The 21,007-nt window shown below is 40.3% G+C and overlaps 1 protein-coding gene across 3 annotated transcripts in view; it reads left to right on the forward strand.

The window, feature by feature from the left end:
- The window catches only part of arrb1 (arrestin, beta 1), a 94,474-nt gene that overhangs the window by 29,239 nt on the left and 44,228 nt on the right, over window positions 1–21,007 (forward strand). For all 3 annotated transcript variants that reach the window (XM_052476880.1, XM_052476942.1, XM_052476911.1), the window contains exons 4-8: window positions 9,572–9,616; window positions 11,892–12,088; window positions 12,490–12,549; window positions 13,915–13,982; window positions 16,073–16,208. In XM_052476880.1, coding sequence (XP_052332840.1) covers window positions 9,572–9,616; window positions 11,892–12,088; window positions 12,490–12,549; window positions 13,915–13,982; window positions 16,073–16,208 — 506 coding nt within the window. The remainder of the gene's footprint in view (window positions 1–9,571; window positions 9,617–11,891; window positions 12,089–12,489; window positions 12,550–13,914; window positions 13,983–16,072; window positions 16,209–21,007) is intronic.

Raw genomic sequence — 21,007 nt, forward strand, 5'->3', positions numbered from 1 at the left:
CACAACCCTAACCATAACCTCTAGTTAACACAACCCTAACCATAACCTCTAGTTAACACAACCCTAACCATAACCTCCAGTTAACACAACCCTAACCATAACCTCTAGTTAACACAACCCTAACCATAACCTCTAGTTAACACAACCCTAACCATAACCTCTAGTTAACACAACCCTAACCATAACCTCTAGTTAACACAACCATAACCTCTAGTTAACACAACCCTAACCATAACCTGTAGTTAACACAACCCTAACCATAACCTCTAGTTAACACAACCCTAACCATAACCTCTAGTTAACACAACCCTAACCATAACCTCTAGTTAACACAACCCTAACCATAACCTCCTGTTAACACAACCATAACCATAACCTCTAGTTAACACAACCCTAACCATAACCTGTAGTTAACACAACCCTAACCATAACCTCTAGTTAACACAACCCTAACCATAACCTCCAGTTAACACAACCATAACCATAACCTCTAGTTAACACAACCCTAACCATAACCTGTAGTTAACACAACCCTAACCATAACCTCTAGTTAACACAACCCTAACCATAACCTCTAGTTAACACAACCATAACCTCTAGTTAACACAACCCTAACCATAACCTGTAGTTAACACAACCCTAACCATAACCTCTAGTTAACACAACCCTAACCATAACCTGTAGTTAACACAACCCTAACCATAACCTCTAGTTAACACAACCCTAACCATAACCTCCAGTTAACACAACCATAACCATAACCTCTAGTTAACACAACCCTAACCATAACCTGTAGTTAACACAACCCTAACCATAACCTCTAGTTAACACAACCCTAACCATAACCTCCAGTTAACACAACCCTAACCATAACCTCCAGTTAACACAACCCTAACCATAACCTGTAGTTAACACAACCCTAACCATAACCTCTAGTTAACACAACCCTAACCATAACCTCTAGTTAACACAACCCTAACCATAACCTCTAGTTAACACAACCCTAACCATAACCTCTAGTTAACACAACCCTAACCATAACCTCTAGTTAACACAACCCTAACCATAACCTCTAGTTAACACAACCCTAACCATAACCTCTAGTTAACACAACCATAACCTCTAGTTAACACAACCCTAACCATAACCTCTAGTTAACACAACCCTAACCATAACCTCTAGTTAACACAACCCTAACCATAACCTCTAGTTAACACAACCATAACCTCTAGTTAACACAACCCTAACCATAACCTCTAGTTAACACAACCCTAACCATAACCTCTAGTTAACACAACCCTAACCATAACCTCTAGTTAACACAACCCTAACCATAACCTCTAGTTAACACAACCCTAACCATAACCTCTAGTTAACACAACCCTAACCATAACATCTAGTTAACATAACCTCCAGTTAACACAACCCTAACCATAACCTCCAGTTAACATAACCTCCAGTTAACACAACCCTAACCATAACCTCTAGTTAACACAACCCTAACCATAACCTCCAGTTAACATAACCTCCAGTTAACACAACCCTAACCATAACCTCCAGTTAACATAACCTCCAGTTAACACAACCCTAACCATAACCTCCAGTTAACATAACCTCTAGTTAACACAACCCTAACCATAACCTCCAGTTAACAGAACCTCTAGTTAACACAACCCTAACCATAACCATAACCTCTAGTTAACACAACCCTAACCATAACCTCTAGTTAACACAACCCTAAACATAACCTCTAGTTAACACAACCCTAACCATAACCTCCAGTTAACACAACCCTAACCATAACCTCTAGTTAACACAACCCTAACCATAACCTCTAGTTAACACAACCCTAACCATAACCTCTAGTTAACACAACCATAACCTCTAGTTAACACAACCCTAACCATAACCTCTAGTTAACACAACCCTAACCATAACCTCTAGTTAACACAACCCTAACCATAACCTCTAGTTAACACAACCCTAACCATAACCTCTAGTTAACACAACCCTAACCATAACCTCTAGTTAACACAACCATAACCTCTAGTTAACACAACCATAACCTCTAGTTAACACAACCCTAACCATAACCTCTAGTTAACACAACCCTAACCATAACCTCTAGTTAACACAACCCTAACCATAACCTCTAGTTAACACAACCTAACCATAACCTCTAGTTAACACAACCCCTAACCATAACCTCTAGTTAACACAACCCTAACCATAACCTCTAGTTAACAAAACCATAACCTCTAGTTAACAACAACCCTAACTAACCATAACCTCTAGTTAACACAACCCTAACCATAACCTCTAGTTAACACAACCCTAACCATAACCTCTAGTTAACACAACCCTAACCATAACCTCTAGTTAACATAACCTCCAGTTAACACAACCCTAACCATAACCTCCAGTTAACATAACCTCCAGTTAACACAACCCTAACCATAACCTCTAGTTAACACAACCCTAACCATAACCTCCAGTTAACATAACCTCCAGTTAACACAAACCTAACCATAACCTCCAGTTAACATAACCTCTAGTTAACACAACCCTAACCATAACCTCCAGTTAACAGAACCTCTAGTTAACACAACCCTAACCATAACCATAACCTCTAGTTAACACAACCCTAACCATAACCTCTAGTTAACACAACCCTAACCATAACCTCTAGTTTACACAACCCTAACCATAACCTCTAGTTAACACAACCCTAACCATAACCTCTAGTTAACACAACCCTAACCATAACCTCTAGTTAACACAACCCTAACCATAACCTCTAGTTAACACAACCCTAACCATAACCTCTAGTTAACACAACCCTAACCATAACCTCTAGTTAACACAACCCTAACCATAACCTCTAGTTAACACAACCCTAACCATAACCTCCAGTTAACAGAACCTCTAGTTAACACAACCCTAACCATAACCTCTAGTTAACACAACCCTAACCATAACCTCTAGTTAACACAACCCTAACCATAACCTCTAGTTTACACAACCCTAACCATAACCTCTAGTTAACACAACCCTAACCATAACCTCTAGTTAACACAACCCTAACCATAACCTCTAGTTAACACAACCCTAACCATAACCTCTAGTTAACACAACCCTAACCATAACCTCTAGTTAACACAACCCTAACCATAACCTCTAGTTTACACAACCCTAACCATAACCTCTAGTTAATACAACCCTAACCATAACCTCTAGTTAACACAACCCTAACCATAACCTCTAGTTAACACAACCCTAACCATAACCTCTAGTTAACACAACCCTAACCATAACCTCTAGTTAACACAACCCTAACCATAACCTCTAGTTAACACAACCCTAACCATAACCTCTAGTTAACACAACCCTAACCATAACCTCTAGTTAACACAACCCTAACCATAACCTCTAGTTAACACAACCATAACCTCTAGTTAACACAACCCTAACCATAACCTCTAGTTAACACAACCCTAACCATAACCTCTAGTTAACACAACCCTAACTAACCATAACCTCTAGTTAACACAACCCTAACCATAACCTCTAGTTAACACAACCCTAACCATAACCTCTAGTTAACATAACCTCCAGTTAACACAACCCTAACCATAACCTCCAGTTAACATAACCTCCAGTTAACACAACCCTAACCATAACCTCTAGTTAACACAACCCTAACCATATCCTCCAGTTAACATAACCTCCAGTTAACACAAACCTAACCATAACCTCCAGTTAACATAACCTCTAGTTAACACAACCCTAACCATAACCTCCAGTTAACAGAACCTCTAGTTAACACAACCCTAACCATAACCATAACCTCTAGTTAACACAACCCTAACCATAACCTCTAGTTAACACAACCCTAACCATAACCTCTAGTTAACACAACCCTAACCATAACCATAACCTCTAGTTAACACAACCCTAACCATAACCTCTAGTTAACACAACCCTAACCATAACCTCTAGTTAACACAACCATAACCTCTAGTTAACACAACCATAACCTCTAGTTAACACAACCCTAACCATAACCTCTAGTTAACACAACCCTAACTAACCATAACCTCTAGTTAACACAACCCTAACCATAACCTCTAGTTAACACAACCCTAACCATAACCTCTAGTTAACACAACCCTAACCATAACATCTAGTTAACACAACCCTAACTAAACATAACCTCCAGTTAACACAACCCTAACCATAACCTCCAGTTAACATAACCTCCAGTTAACACAACCCTAACCATAACCTCTAGTTAACATAACCTCCAGTTAACACAACCCTAACCATAACCTCCAGTTAACATAACCTCCAGTTAACACAACCCTAACCATAACCTCTAGTTAACACAACCCTAACCATAACCTCCAGTTAACAGAACCTCTAGTTAACACAACCCTAACCATAACCATAACCTCTAGTTAACACAACCCTAACCATAACCTCTAGTTAACACAACCCTAACCATGACCTCTAGTTTACACAACCCTAACCATAACCTCTAGTTAACACAACCCTAACCATAACCTCTAGTTAACACAACCCTAACCATAACCTCTAGTTAACACAACCCTAACCATAACCTCTAGTTAACACAACCCTAACCATAACCTCTAGTTAACACAACCCTAACCATAACCTCTAGTTAACACAACCATAACCTCTAGTTAACACAACCCTAACCATAACCTCTAGTGAACACAACCCTAACCATAACCTCTAGTGAACACAACCCTAACCATAACCTCTAGTTAACACAACCCTAACCATAACCTCTAGTTAACACAACCCTAACCATAACCTCTAGTTAACACAACCCTAACCATAACCTCTAGTTAACACAACCCTAACCATAACCTCTAGTTAACACAACCCTAACCATAACCTCTAGTTAACACAACCCTAACCATAACCTCCAGTTAACATAACCTCTAGTTAACACAACCCTAACCATAACCTCCAGTTAACAGAACCTCTAGTTAACACAACCCTAACCATAACCTCTAGTGAACACAACCCTAACCATAACCTCTAGTTAACACAACCCTAACCATAACCTCTAGTTAACACAACCCTAACCATAACCTCTAGTTAACACAACCCTAACCATAACCTCTAGTTAACACAACCCTAACCATAACCTCTAGTTAACACAACCCTAACCATAACCTCTAGTTAACACAACCCTAACCATAACCTCTAGTTAACACAACCCTAACCATAACCTCCAGTTAACACAGCCCTAACCATAACCTCTTCTAGTTAACACAACCCTAACCATAACCTCCTGTAGTTAACACAACCCTAACCATAACCTCCTCTAGGTAACATAACCCTAACCATAACCTCCTCTAGTTAACACAACCCTAACCATAACCTCCTCTAGTTAACATAACCCTAACCATAACCTCCTCTAGTTAACATAACCCTAACCATAACCTCCACTAGTTAACACAACCCTAACCATAACCTCCTCTAGTTAACATAACCCTAACCATAACCTCTTCTAGTTAACACAACCCTAAACATAACCTCCTCTAGTTAACACAACCCTAACGATAACCTCTAGTTAACACAACTCTAACCATAACCTCCTCTAGTTAACATAACCCTAACCATAACCTCCTCTAGTTAACACAACCCTAACCATAACCTTTATTTAGCATAACCCTAACCATAACCTCCTCTAGTTAACACAACCCTATCCATAACCTCCTCTAGTTAACACAACCCTAACCATAACCTCCTCTAGTTAACACAACCCTAACCATATCCTCTTCTAGTTAACACAACCCTAACCATAACCTCGTCTAGTTAACACAACCCTATCCATAACCTCCTCTAGTTAACACAACCATAACCTCCTCTAGTTAACACAACCCTAACCATAACCTCCTCTAGTTAACACAACCCTAACCATAACCTCCTCTAGTTAACATAACCCGAACCATAACCTCCTCTAGTTAACATAACCCTAACCATAACCTCTAGTTAACACAACCTTAACCATAACCTCCTCTAGATAACACAACCCTAACCATAACCTCTAGTTAACACAACCCTAACCATAACCTCCTCTAGATAACACAACCCTAACCATAACCCCCTCTAGTTAACACAACCCTAACCATAACCTCCTCTAGTTAACACAACCCTAACCATAACCTTTAGTTAACATAACCCTAACCATAACCTCTAGTTAACACAACCATAACCTCTAGTTAACACAACCCTAACCATAACCTCCTCTAGTTAACACAACCCTAACCTTAACCTCCTCTAGTTAACACAACCCTAACCATAACCTCCTCTAGTTAACACAACCCTAACCATAACCTTTAGTTAGCATAACCCTAACCATAACCTCCTCTAGTTAACACAACCCTAACCATAACCTCAAGTTAACACAACCCTAACCATAACCTCCTCTAGTTAACACAACCCTAACCATAACCTTTAGTTAGCATAACCCTAACCATAACCTCCTCTAGTTAACACAACCCTAACCATAACCTCTAGTTAACACAACCCTAACCATAACCTCCTCTAGTTAACACAACCCCAACCATAACCTCAAGTTAACACAACCCTAACCATAACCTCCTCTAGTTAACATAACCCTAACCATAACCTCCTCTAGTTAACACAACCCTAACCATAACCTTTAGTTAGCATAACCCTAACCATAACCTCCTCTAGTTAACACAACCCTAACCATAACCTCTAGTTAACACAACCCTAACCATAACCTCCTCTAGTTAACACAACCCTAACCATAACCTCCTCTAGTTAACACAACCCTAACCATAACCTTCTCTAGTTAACACAACCCTAACCATAACCTCTAGTTAACACAACCCTAACCATAACCTTTAGTTAGCATAACCCTAACCATAACATCTAGTTAACACAACCCTAACCATAACCTCCTCTAGTTAAAAAAACCCTAACCATAACCTCTTCTAGTTAACACAACCCTAACCATAACCTCCTCTAGGTAACATAACCCTAACCATAACCTCTAGTTAACACAACCCTAACCATAACCTCCTCTAGTTAACACAACCCTAACCATAACCTCTTCTAGTTAACATAACCCTAACCATAACCTCCTCTAGTTAACATAACCCTAACCATAACCTCCTCTAGTTAACACAACCCTAACCATAAACTTTAGTTAGCATAACCCTAACCATAACCTCCTCTATTTAACACAACCCTAACCATAACCTACTATAGTTAACACAACCCTAACCATAACCTCCTATAGTTAACACAACCCTAACCATAACCTCCTCTAGTTAACACAACCCTAACCATAACCTTTTGTTAGCATAACCCTAACCATAACCTCCTCTAGTTAACACAACCCTAACCATAACCTCCTATAGTTAACACAACCCTAACCATAACCTCCTATAGTTAACACAACCCTAACCATAACCTCCTATAATTAACACAACCCTAACCATAACCTCCTCTAGTTAACACAACCCTAACCATAACCTCCTCTAGGTAACACAACCCTAACCATAACCTTCTCTAGTTAACACAACCCTGACCATAACCTCCTCTAGGTAACACAACCCTAACCATAACCTCCTCTAGTTAACACAACCCTAACCATAACCTCCTCTAGGTAACACAATCCTAACCATAACCTTCTCTAGTTAACACAACCCTGACCATAACCTCCTCTAGTTAACACAACCCTAACCATAACCTCTAGTTAACACAACTTTAACCATAACCTCCTCTAGTTAACACAACCCTAACCATAAACTTTAGTTAGCATAACCCTAACCATAACCTCCTCTAGTTAACACAACCCTAACCATAACCTCCTATAGTTAACACAACCCTAACCATAACCTCCTATAGTTAACACAACCCTAACCATAACCTCCTATAGTTAACACAACCCTAACCATAACCTTCAGTTAACACAACCCTAACCATAACCTCCTCTAGTTAACACAACCCTAACCATAACCTCCTATAGTTAACACAACCCTAACCATAACCTCCTATAGTTAACACAACCCTAACCATAACCTCCTATAGTTAACACAACCCTAACCATAACCTCCTCTTGTTAACACAACCATAACCGTCTCCAGTTAACACAACCCTAACCATAACCTTCTCTAGTTAACACAACCCTGACCATAACCTCCTCTAGGTAACACAACCCTGACCATAACCTCTAGTTAACACAACCCTAACCATAACCTCTAGTTAACACAACCCTAACCATAACCTCCTCTAGTTAACACAACCCTAACCATAACCTCCTCTAGGTAACACAACCCTAACCATAACCTTCTCTAGTTAACACAACCCTGACCATAACCTCATCTAGTTAACACAACCCTAACCATAACCTCATCTAGTTAACACAACCCTAACCATAACCTCCTCTAGTTAACACAACCCTAACCATAACCTTCGCTAGTGAACACAACCCTAACCATAACCTCCTCAAGCTAACACAACCCTAACCATAACCTCCTCTAGTTAACACAACCCTAACCATAACCTCCTCTAGTTAACACAACCCTAACCATTCTACCACCCTGCTCTGTGTACTGTATGTCCCATTCTACCACCCTGCTCTGTGTACTGTATGTCCCATTCTACCACCCTGCTCTGTGTACTGTATGTCCCATTATACCACCCTGCTCTGTGTACTGTATGTCCCCCTCTACCACCCTGCTCTGTGTACTGTATGTCCCATTATACCACCCTGCTCTGTGTACTGTATGTCCCCCTCTACCACCCTGCTCTGTGTACTGTATGTCCCATTCTACCACCCTGCTCTGTGTACTGTATGTCCCATTCTACCACCCTGCTCTGTGTACTGTATGTCCCATTCTACCACCCTGCTCTGTGTACTGTATGTCCCCCTCTACCACCCTGCTCTGTGTACTGTATGTCCCCCTCTACCACCCTGCTCTGTGTACTGTATGTCCCCCTCTACCACCCTGCTCTGTGTACTGTATGTCCCCCTCTACCACCCTGCTCTGTGTACTGCATGTCCCCCTCTACCACCCTGCTCTGTGTACTGTATGTCCCATTATACCACCCTGCTCTGTGTACTGTATGTCCCACTCTAGTATTCTTCTGTAATTGAGTTGATTCAGAAGCACATCTTGTGGTGGTTGGGAGACCCAGCATACAGTTACTGTGGTTTAGTCTGCAGGGTTTGGTGTGTGTGACTTCAGGCAGTATGTGATGTGTGATATAATCGATCATTTTCTGATGAAAATCACCTGTTTTTTTTCCTTGAGACCTTGCCGTGTTCAGTCGGCTACTGTTTCTCATGATGAAAGGTGTTTGATTTCACACGCCTAGATAACATTCACACGCCTAGATAACATTCACACGCCTAGATAACATTCACACGCCTAGATAACATTCACACGCCTAGATAACATTCACACGCCTAGATAACATTCACACGCCTAGATAACATTCACACGCCTAGATAACATTCACACGCCTAGATAACATTCACTTCTCCTTATTTTTCCAGACGGCGTGGTGTTGATAGATCCGGAGTACCTGAAAGAGAGAAAAGGTACTGGAAAAGAGAATGTCTAGTGTGAAAAGAGAATGTCTAGTGTACAAAGAGAATGTCTAGTGTACAAAGAGAATGTCTAGTGTGAAAAGAGAATGTCTGGTGTGGAAAGAGAATGTCTAGTGTGAAAAGAGAATGTCTGGTGTGGAAAGAGAATGTCTAGTGTGAAAAGAGAATGTCTGGTGTGAAAAGAGAATGTCTACTGTGAAAAGAGAATGTCTACTGTGAAAAGAGAATGTCTAGTGTGAAAAGAGAATGTCTAGTGTGAAAAGAGAATGTCTAGTGTACAAAGAGAATGTCTAGTGTACAAAGAGAATGTCTAGTGTGAAAAGAGAATGTCTAGTGTACAAAGAGAATGTCTAGTGTGAAAAGGGAATGTCTAGTGTACAAAGAGAATGTCTAGTGTACAAAGAGAATGTCTAGTGTACAAAGAGAATGTCTAGTGTGAAAAGAGAATGTCTAGTGTACAAAGAGAATGTCTACTGTGAAAAGAGAATGTCTAGTGTGAAAAGAGAATGTCTAGTGTACAAAGAGAATGTCTAGTGTACAAAGAGAATGTCTAGTGTACAAAGAGAATGTCTACTGTGAAAAGAGAATGTCTACTGTGAAAAGAGAATGTCTAGTGTGAAAAGAGAATGTCTAGTGTGAAAAGAGAATGTCTAGTGTGAAAAGAGAATGTCTAGTGTACAAAGAGAATGTCTAGTGTGAAAAGAGAATGTCTAGTGTGAAAAGAGAATGTCTAGTGTACAAAGAGAATGTCTAGTGTACAAAGAGAATGTCTAGTGTGAAAAGAGAATGTCTAGTGTGAAAAGAGAATGTCTAGTGTGAAAAGAGAATGTCTAGTGTGAAAAGAGAATGTCTAGTGTACAAAGAGAATGTCTAGTGTACAAAGAGAATGTCTAGTGTACAAAGAGAATGTCTAGTGTGAAAAGAGAATGTCTAGTGTACAAAGAGAATGTCTAGTGTACAAAGAGAATGTCTAGTGTACAAAGAGAATGTCTAGTGTGAAAAGAGAATGTCTACTGTGAAAAGAGAATGTCTACTGTGAAAAGAGAATGTCTAGTGTACAAAGAGAATGTCTAGTGTGCAAAGAGAATGTCTAGTGTGAAAAGAGAATGTCTAGTGTGAAAAGAGAATGTCTACTGTGAAAAGAGAATGTCTACTGTGAAAAGAGAATGTCTAGTGTACAAAGAGAATGTCTACTGTACAAAGAGAATGTCTACTGTGAAAAGAGAATGTCTAGTGTGAAAAGAGAATGTCTAGTGTGAAAAGAGAATGTCTGCTGTACAAAGAGAATGTCTACTGTGAAAAGAGAATGTCTGCTGTACAAAGAGAATGTCTACTGTGAAAAGAGAATGTCTACTGTGAAAAGAGAATGTCTAGTGTGAAAAGAGAATGTCTACTGTGAAAAGAGAATGTCTGCCGTACAAAGAGAATGTCTAGTGTGAAAAGAGAATGTCTACTGTGAAAAGAGAATGTCTGCCGTACAAAGAGAATGTCTAGTGTGAAAAGAGAATGTCTGCTGTACAAAGAGAATGTCTAGTGTGAAAAGAGAATGTCTGCTGTACAAAGAGAATGTCTACTGTGAAAAGAGAATGTCTACTGTGAAAAGAGAATGTCTACTGTGAAAAGAGAATGTATACTGTGAAAAGAGAATGTCTAGTGTGAAAAGAGAGTGTCTAGTGTGAAAAGAGAATGTCTACTGTGAAAAGAGAATGTCTAGTGTGAAAAGAGAGTGTCTAGTGTGAAAAGAGAATGTCTACTGTGAAAAGAGAGTGTCTAGTGTGAAAAGAGAATGTCTACTGTGAAAAGAGAATGTCTAGTGTGAAAAGAGAATGTCTACTGTGAAAAGAGAATGTCTAGTGTGAAAAGAGAATGTCTAGTGTACAAAGAGAATGTCTACTGTGAAAAGAGAATGTCTAGTGTACAAAGAGAATGTCTACTGTGAAAAGAGAATGTCTAGTGTTCTAATGGCAGCTTGAAATTAAGCTTAATTCCACCAGTGGACAAAACTGCTTGTCATGACATCATTAGTGGTCATCATGACCTCCTTAGCCTGATCATCATGATGTCATTAGTCTGCTTATCAAGACATCATTAGACGGGTTGTGGTTTCAGCAATATATTGCATTTCTAAAAGGTATAATTAAACAAACCCCCTGAGGTGCCTTGTTGATATATCGGTCTGATATACCACGGCTGCCAGCCAATCAGCATTCAGGACTCGAACCACTCAGTTTTCTAACGATCTTTCACTCTTTTCTTCTCTCCTCAGTATTTGTGACGTTGACATGCGCTTTCCGCTATGGACGTGAGGACTTGGATGTTCTGGGCTTGACGTTTCGAAAGGACCTCTTCGTGGCCAACATTCAGGCCTTCCCTCCAGTGCCCGAAGACAAAAAGAGGTTAACTCGCCTTCAAGAACGCCTGATCAAAAAGCTTGGGGAACACGCTCACCCTTTCACCTTCGAGGTAATGTTCAACACCACTGTGACCATCTCTGTTAGGAGTTGTTGTTGTGTTTAGTGTTGTTGTTTTTGTTTTTAGTGTTGTTGTTTTTGTTTTTAGTGTTGTTGTTTTAGTGTTTAGTGGTGTTGTTGTTGTGTTTAGTGTTGTTGTTTTTGTGTTTAGTGGTGTTGTAATGTTTTTTGGTGTATGTGAATTGTATAATGTTGTAATGTTTTTTGGTGTATGTGAATTGTATAATGTTGTAATGTTTTTTGGTACCGTGTACTTTAGGGGACTACAGTGGAAATAAGTCTAAGATAATGAGATAAAAATGTATCTGTCAAATGATCTCGTCCTAATTGTAAACCTCCTGTCAGCTGTTTTAAGTACTAATTTAGAAAAAAATGTCATATTTCTGTTGACAGATTCCACTGAATTTACCGTGCTCAGTTACCCTGCAGCCTGGACCAGAGGACACAGGGAAGGTGCTTATTGGGTTCAGCCAAAATCTACACTACTGGGTTGAAGGTTTTACGGAATCATGTAGTAACCAAAAAAGTGTTCAACAAATCAAAATATATTTAAGATTTTAGATTCTTCATAGTAGCCACTAATTTACCTTGGTGACAGTTTTGCACACTTTTGGCATTCTCTCAACCAGCTTCACCTGGAATGCTTTTCCAACAGTCTTGAAGGAGTTCCCACATATGCTGAGCACTTGTCGGCTGCTTTTCCTTCACTCTGCAGTCCGACTCATTCCAAACCATATCAATTGGGTTGAGGTTGGGTGATTGTGGAGGCCAGGTCATCTGATGCAGCACTCCATCACTCTCCTTCTTGGTCAAATAGCCTTTACACAGCCTGGAGGTGTGTTGGGTCATTGTCCTGTTGAAAAACAAATGATAGTCTCACTAAGCCCAAACCAGATGGGATGGCGTATCGCTGCAGAATGCTGTGGTAGCTATGCTGGTTAAGTGTGTCTTGAATTCTAAATAAATCACAGACAGTGTCGCCAGCACAGCACCCCCACACCATCACACCTCCTCCTCCATGCTTCACGGTGGGAATTACACATGCAGAGATCATCGTTTCATCCACACTGCGTCTCACAAAGACACAGCGGTTTTGAACCAAAAATCTCCAATTTGGACTCATCAGACCAAAGGACAGATTTCCACCGGTCTAATATCCATTGCTCGTGTTTCTTGGCTCAAGCAAGTCTCTTCTTATTGTTGGTGTCCTTTAGAAGTGGTTTCATTGCAGCAATTCAACCATGAAGGCCTGATTCACGTAGTCTCCTCTGAACAATTGATGTTGAGATGTGTCTGTTACTTGAACTCTGTGAGGCATTTATTTGGGCTGCAATTTCTGAGGCTGGTAACTCTAATGAACTTATCCTCTGCAGCAGAGGTACCTCTGGGTCTTCTTTTACTGTGGCGGTCCTCATGAGAGACAGGTAACTCTGGGTCTTCCTTTACTGTGGCGGTCCTCATGAGAGACAGGTACCTCTGGGTCTTCCTTTACAAAAGTGTGCAAAGCTGTCATCAAGGCAAAGGGTGGCTACTTTGAATAATCTCAAATATAAAATATATTTTGCTTTATTTAACTTTTTTTTTAATGGTTACGACATGATTCCATATGTGTTATTTCATAGTTTTGATGTTTTCACTATTATTCTACAATGTAGAAAATCATAAACAAAGAAATAAAGAAAAACCCTGGAATGAGTAGGTGATCTAAATATTTTATTTGGTACTGTAACAGTTATATTGCAATGCATAATGACATTTAAGCAGAACAAGAATCCAACCTAAAGACTTTAATCCTGTTTTTATATTTTGTCTCTGAAGGCCTGCGGGGTTGACTTTGAAGTCAAAGCGTTCTGCTCAGAGAACGTCCAAGACAAAATACATAAAAGGTAAAAAATAATTTTCTAATTATACAAAATGTTATGCATATAATTTTTATTTTATTTTTTCTTTATTTAACTAGGCAAGTCAGTTAAGAACTAATTCTTATTTTCAATGACGGCCTAGGAACAATGGGATAACTGCCTTGTTCAGGGGCAGAACGACAGATTTGTACCTTGTCAGCTCGGGGATTTGAACTGCTACCTCTACACTCTAACCACTAGGCTACCTGCCACCTCTACACTCTAACCACTAGGCTACCTGCCACCTCTACACTCTAACCACTAGGCTACCCTGCCGCCTCTACACTCTAACCACTAGGCTACCTGCCACCTCTACACTCTAACCACTAGGCTACCTGCCTCCTCTACACTCTAACCACTAGGCTACCTGCCTCCTCTACACTCTAACCACTAGGCTACCTGCAGCCTCTACACTCTAACCACTAGGCTACCTGCCACCTCCACACTCTAACCACTAGGCTACCCTGCCGCCTCTACACTCTAACCACTAGGCTACCTGCCACCTCAACACTCTAACCACTAGGCTACCTGCCTCCTCTACACTCTAACCACTAGGCTACCTGCCTCCTCTACACTCTAACCACTAGGCTACCTGCAGCCTCTACACTCTAACCACTAGGCTACCTGCCACCTCCACACTCTAACCACTAGGCTACCCTGCCGCCTCTACACTCTAACCACTAGGCTTCCAGCCGCCTCTACACTCTAACCACTAGGCTACCTGCAGCCTCTACACTCTAACCACTAGGCTACCTGCCACCTCTACACTCTAACCACTAGGCTACCCTGCCGCCTCTACACTCTAACCACTAGGCTACCTGCCACCTCTACACTCTAACCACTAGGCTACCTGCCGCCTCTACACTCTAACCACTAGGCTACCTGCCACCTCTACACTCTAACCACTAGGCTACCCTGCCGCCTCTACACTCTAACCACTAGGCTACCTGCCACCTCTACACTCTAACCACTAGGCTACCCTGCCGCCTCTACACTCTAACCACTAGGCTACCTGCCACCTCTACACTCTAACCACTAGGCTACCTGCCGCCTCTACACTCTAACCACTAGGCTACCTGCCACCTCTACACTCTAACCACTAGGCTACCTGCCGCCTCTACACTCTAACCACTAGGCTACCTGCCACCTCTACACTCTAACCACTAGGCTACCTGCCGCCTCTACACTCTAACCACTAGGCTACCTGCCGCCCCTACACTCTAACCACTAGGCTACCCTGCCGCCTCTACACTCTAACCACTAGGTTACCTGCCACCTCTACACTCTAACCACTAGGCTACCTGCCGCCTCTACACTCTAACCACTAGGCTACCTGCCGCCCCTACACTCTAACCACTAGGCTACCTGCCGCCTCTACACTCTAACCACTAGGCTACCTGCCACCTCTACACTCTAACCACTAGGCTACCTGCCGCCTCTACACTCTAACCACTAGGCTACCTGCCGCCCCTACACTCTAACCACTAGGCTACCCTGCCGCCTCTACACTCTAACCACTAGGCTACCTGCCACCTCTACACTCTAACCACTAGGCTACCTGCCGCCTCTACACTCTAACCACTAGGCTACCTGCCGCCCCTACACTCTAACCACTAGGCTACCCTGCCGCCCCATACGTACATTATTATTAACTGTCGTTCGAATCACCGAGGGATGTTTTGGGAAAAAGTACTTTTTGAATCAGTCCAGAAGGTCTCAGAGATCTTAATTTCACACCATTGAAGTTCAGACTTGATTGGGTGGGGAGGTCCTGTGAGCACCAGCAGAGTCAATGGAGTCATTCCACACCACAATGACTGCATCGGCAAAATGGTATATATAATATAGCTGTTATTATTACGACCTCATATTGCTCTATAGTATTGCATTGCTGCCTAATAACTCAGTGTGTCTAACCCTTGTGTCTGAACAGGAAGTCAGTGCGTCTAACCCTTGTGTCTGAACAGGAAGGCAGTGCGTCTAACCCTTGTGTCTGAACAGGAAGTCAGTGTGTCTAACCCTAACCCTTGTGTCTGAACAGGAAGTCAGTGTGTCTAACCCTTGTTTCTGAACAGGAACTCAGTGCGCCTGGTGATCCGTAAGGTCCAGTACGCCCCAGAGAAGCCCGGCCCCCAGCCCATGGCTGAGACCACCAGACAGTTCCTGATGTCTGACAAGCCACTGCACCTTGAGGCCTCACTGGATAAAGAGGTGATGGACATGTTTTTTTCTGCTGGTAGAGGACATCTCTACATTAGCCCCCTATCTGAGATACCTACTGCAGTCCTCATCCTCCACATACAAAACCTGTTCACTCCCCCCTATCTGAGATACCTACTGCAGCCCTCATCCTCCACATACAACACCTGTTCACTCCCCCCTATCTGAGATATCTACCGCAGCCCTCATCCTCCACATACAACACCTGTTCACTCCCCCCTATCTGAGATACCTACTGCAGCCCTCATCCTCCACATACAACACCTGTTCACTCCCCCCTATCTGAGATACCTACTGCAGTCCTCATCCTCCACATACAACACCTGTTCACTCCCCCCTATCTGAGATACCTACTGCAGCCCTCATCCTCCACATACAACACCTGTTCACTCCCCCCTATCTGAGATATCTACTGCAGCCCTCATCCTCCACATACAACACCTGTTCACACCCCCCTATCTGAGATATCTACTGCAGCCCTCATCCTCCACATACAACACCTGTTCACACCCCCCTATCTGAGATATCTACTGCAGCCCTCATCCTCCACATACAACACCTGTTCACTCCCCCCTATCTGAGATACCTACTGCAGTCCTCATCCTTCACATAAAACACCCGTTCTGACAGTCACATTCTGTTAAAGGTCCCCAAAGCACACACATCCCTGGGTCGCTCTTCATTCAAACACTCAAAAGTTGTGTGCTGTTGTCTGTGCCCAATCATGTTTGTTTCAGAACCCTTTTGGAACCCTTTTGGAACCCTTTTAGAACTCCTTTGGAACCCTTTTGGAACCCTTTTAGAACTCCTTTGGAACCCTTTTGGAACCCTTTTAGAACTCCTTTGGAACCCTTTTGGAACCCTGTGTTGTGCTGCTACCATGTTGTGTTGTCATGTTGTGTTGCTACCATGTTGTGTTGTCATGTTTTGCTGCCTTGCTATGTTGTTGTCATGTTGTGTTGCTAGCATGTTGTTGTCATGTTGTGTTGTCATGTTTTGCTGCCTTGCTATGTTGTTGTCATGTTGTGTTGCTACCATGTTGTTGTCATGTTGTGTTGTTGTTGTGTTGTCATGTTTTGCTGCCTTGCTATGTTGTTGTCATGTTGTGTTGCTACCATGTTGTTGTCATGTTGTGTTGTCATGTGTTGCTGCCTTGCTATGTTGTTGTCTTAGGTCTCTCTTTATGTAGTGTTGTGTTTTCTCACGTGTCGTGATGTGTGTTTTGTCCTATATATATATATATATTTATTTATTTATTTAAAAAAAAAATGTTAACCTCAGTCCCCCGTCCCTGCAGGAGGCCTTTTGCCCTTTGGTAGGCCGGTATTGTAAATAACAATGTGTTTTAACTGACTTGCCGAGTTAAATAAAGGTTCAATAAATACAAATAAAATAAGTTGCATTAGTCTACATTACTCTACATTACTCTACATTACCCCACATTACGCTACATTACCCTGCATTACTCTACATTACCCTACATAAGTCGCTCTGTATAAGAGTGTCTGCTAAATGACTTAAATGTAAATGTACATTACCCTACATTACCCTAAATTACTCTACATTACCCTACATTACTCTATGTTACCCTACATTACTCTACATTACCCCACGTTACTCTACAGTACTCTACATTACCCTACATTACACCACAGTACACCACATTACCCTACATTACCCTACATTGCTCTACATTACCCTACATTACTCTACATTACTCTGCAGTACTCTACATTACTCTACATTACCCTACATTACTCTACATTACCCTACATTCCTCTACATTACTCTACATTACACTACATTACTCTACATTACCCCTACATTACTCTACATTACTCTACATTGCACTACACTACCCCCCATTACTCTACATTACCCTACATTACCCCACATTACTCTACATTACTCTACATTACCCTACATTGCTCTACATTACCCTACATTATCCTACATTACTCTTCATTGCTCTACATTACACTACATTACTCTACATTACTCTACATTACACTACATTACTCTACATTATACTACATTACACTACATTACTCTACATTACTCTACATTACACTACATTATACTACATTACTCTACATCACACTACATTATACTACATTACTCTACACTAGCCTACATTACTCTACATTACTCTACATTATACTACATTACTCTGCATTACTCTACACTACACTACATTACACTGCATTACCCTACATTACACTACATTACACTACATTACTCTACATTAATCTACATTACCCTACATTACCCTACATTGCCCTACATTACACTACATTACTCTACATTACTCTACATTACACTACATTACACTACATTACTCTACATTATACTACATTACACTACATTACTCTACATTACTCTACATTACACTACATTACTCTACATTACTCTACATTACTCTACATTACTCTACATTACTCTACATTACACTACATTACACTACATTACTCTACATTACCCCTACATTACTCTACGTTACTCTACATTACTCTACATTACCCTACACTACCCCCCCATTACTCTACATTACCCTACATTACTCTACATTACCCTACATTACTCTGCAGCACACTACATTACTCTACATTACACTACATTGCTCTACATTACCCCTACATTACTCTACGTTACTCTACATTACTCTACATTACCCTACACTACCCCCCATTACTCTACATTACCCTACATTACTCTACATTACTCTACATTACCCTACATTACTCTGCATCTCACTACATTACTCTACATTACCCTACATTATCCTACATTACACTACATTACTCTACATTACCCTGCATTACTCTACATTACTCTACATTACTCTACATTGCTCTACATTGCACTACATTACGCTACATTACTCTACATTACACTACATTACTCTACATTATACTACATTACTCTACATTACTCTACATTACTCTACATTACACTACATTATACTACATTACTCTACATTACACTACATTACTCTACATTATACTACATTACACTACATTACTCTACATTACACTACATTATACTACATTACTCTACACTAGCCTACATTACTCTACATTACTCTACATTACACTACATTACTCTACATTACTCTACATTACACTACATTATACTACATTACTCTACATTACACTACATTACTCTACATTATACTACATTACACTACATTACTCTACATTATACTACATTACACTACATTACTCTACATTACACTACATTATACTACATTACTCTACACTAGCCTACATTACTCTACATTACTCTACATTATACTACATTACTCTGCATTACTCTACACTACACTACATTACACTGCATTACTCTACATTACCCTACATTACACTACATTACTCTATATTACTCTACATTACCCTACATTGCCCTACATTGCTCTACATTACACTACATTACTCTACATTACTCTACATTACCCTACATTACACTACATTACTCTACATTATACTACATTACACTACATTACTCTACATTACTCTACATTACACTACATTATACTACATTACTCTACATTACACTACATTACTCTACATTATACTACATTACACTACATTACTCTACATTACACTACATTACACTACATTATACTACATTACTCTACACTAGCCTACATTACTCTACATTATACTACATTACACTACATTACTCTACATTACTCTACATTACACTACATTATACTACATTACTCTACATTACACTACATTACTCTACATTATACTACATTACACTACATTACTCTACATTACACTACATTACACTACATTATACTACATTACTCTACACTAGCCTACATTACTCTACATTACTCTACATTACTCTACATTATACCACATTACTCTTCATTACTCTACACTACATTACTCTACATTACTCTACATTACACTACATTATACTGCATTGCTCTTCATTACTCTACACTACACTACATTACTCTACATTATACTACATTACTCTACACTACACTACATTACTCTACACTACCTTACATTACTCTACACTACCCTACATTACTCTACATTACACTACATTATACTACATTACTCTACACTACCCTACATTACTCTACATTACCCTCCATTACTCTACACTACCCTACATTACGCTTCATTACTCTACATTACACTACATTATACTACATTACTCTACACTACACTAAATTACAGTACATTATACTACATTACTCTACACTACCTCTGCTCTACATTACAGTACATTATACTACATTACTCTACACTACCTCTGCTCCACATTACAGTACATTATACTACATTACTCTACACTACCCTACATTACTCTACACTACCCTACATTACTCTACATTACACTACATTATACTACATTACTCTACACTACCCTACATTACTCTACATTTCCCTCCATTACTCTACACTACCCTACATTACTCTTCATTACACTACATTATACTACATTACTCTACACTACACTAAATTACAGTACATTATACTACATTACTCTACACTACCTCTGCTCTACATTACAGTACATTATACTACATTACTCTACACTACCTCTGCTCCACATTACAGTACATTATACTACATTACTCTACACTACCTCTGCTCCACATTACAATACATTATACTACATTACTCCACATTATACTAAGTTAGTCCACATTTCTCCAGATTATACTACATTAATCTACATTACCCTACATTATACTACATTAATCTACATTACCCTACCTTTTTGTATTGTTTTTATTATGGATCCCTGTTAGTTCCTGTAGCTCA

Source organism: Oncorhynchus keta, chromosome 1 (assembly GCF_023373465.1).
Source record: "Oncorhynchus keta strain PuntledgeMale-10-30-2019 chromosome 1, Oket_V2, whole genome shotgun sequence".
Taxonomy (NCBI): domain Eukaryota; kingdom Metazoa; phylum Chordata; class Actinopteri; order Salmoniformes; family Salmonidae; genus Oncorhynchus; species Oncorhynchus keta.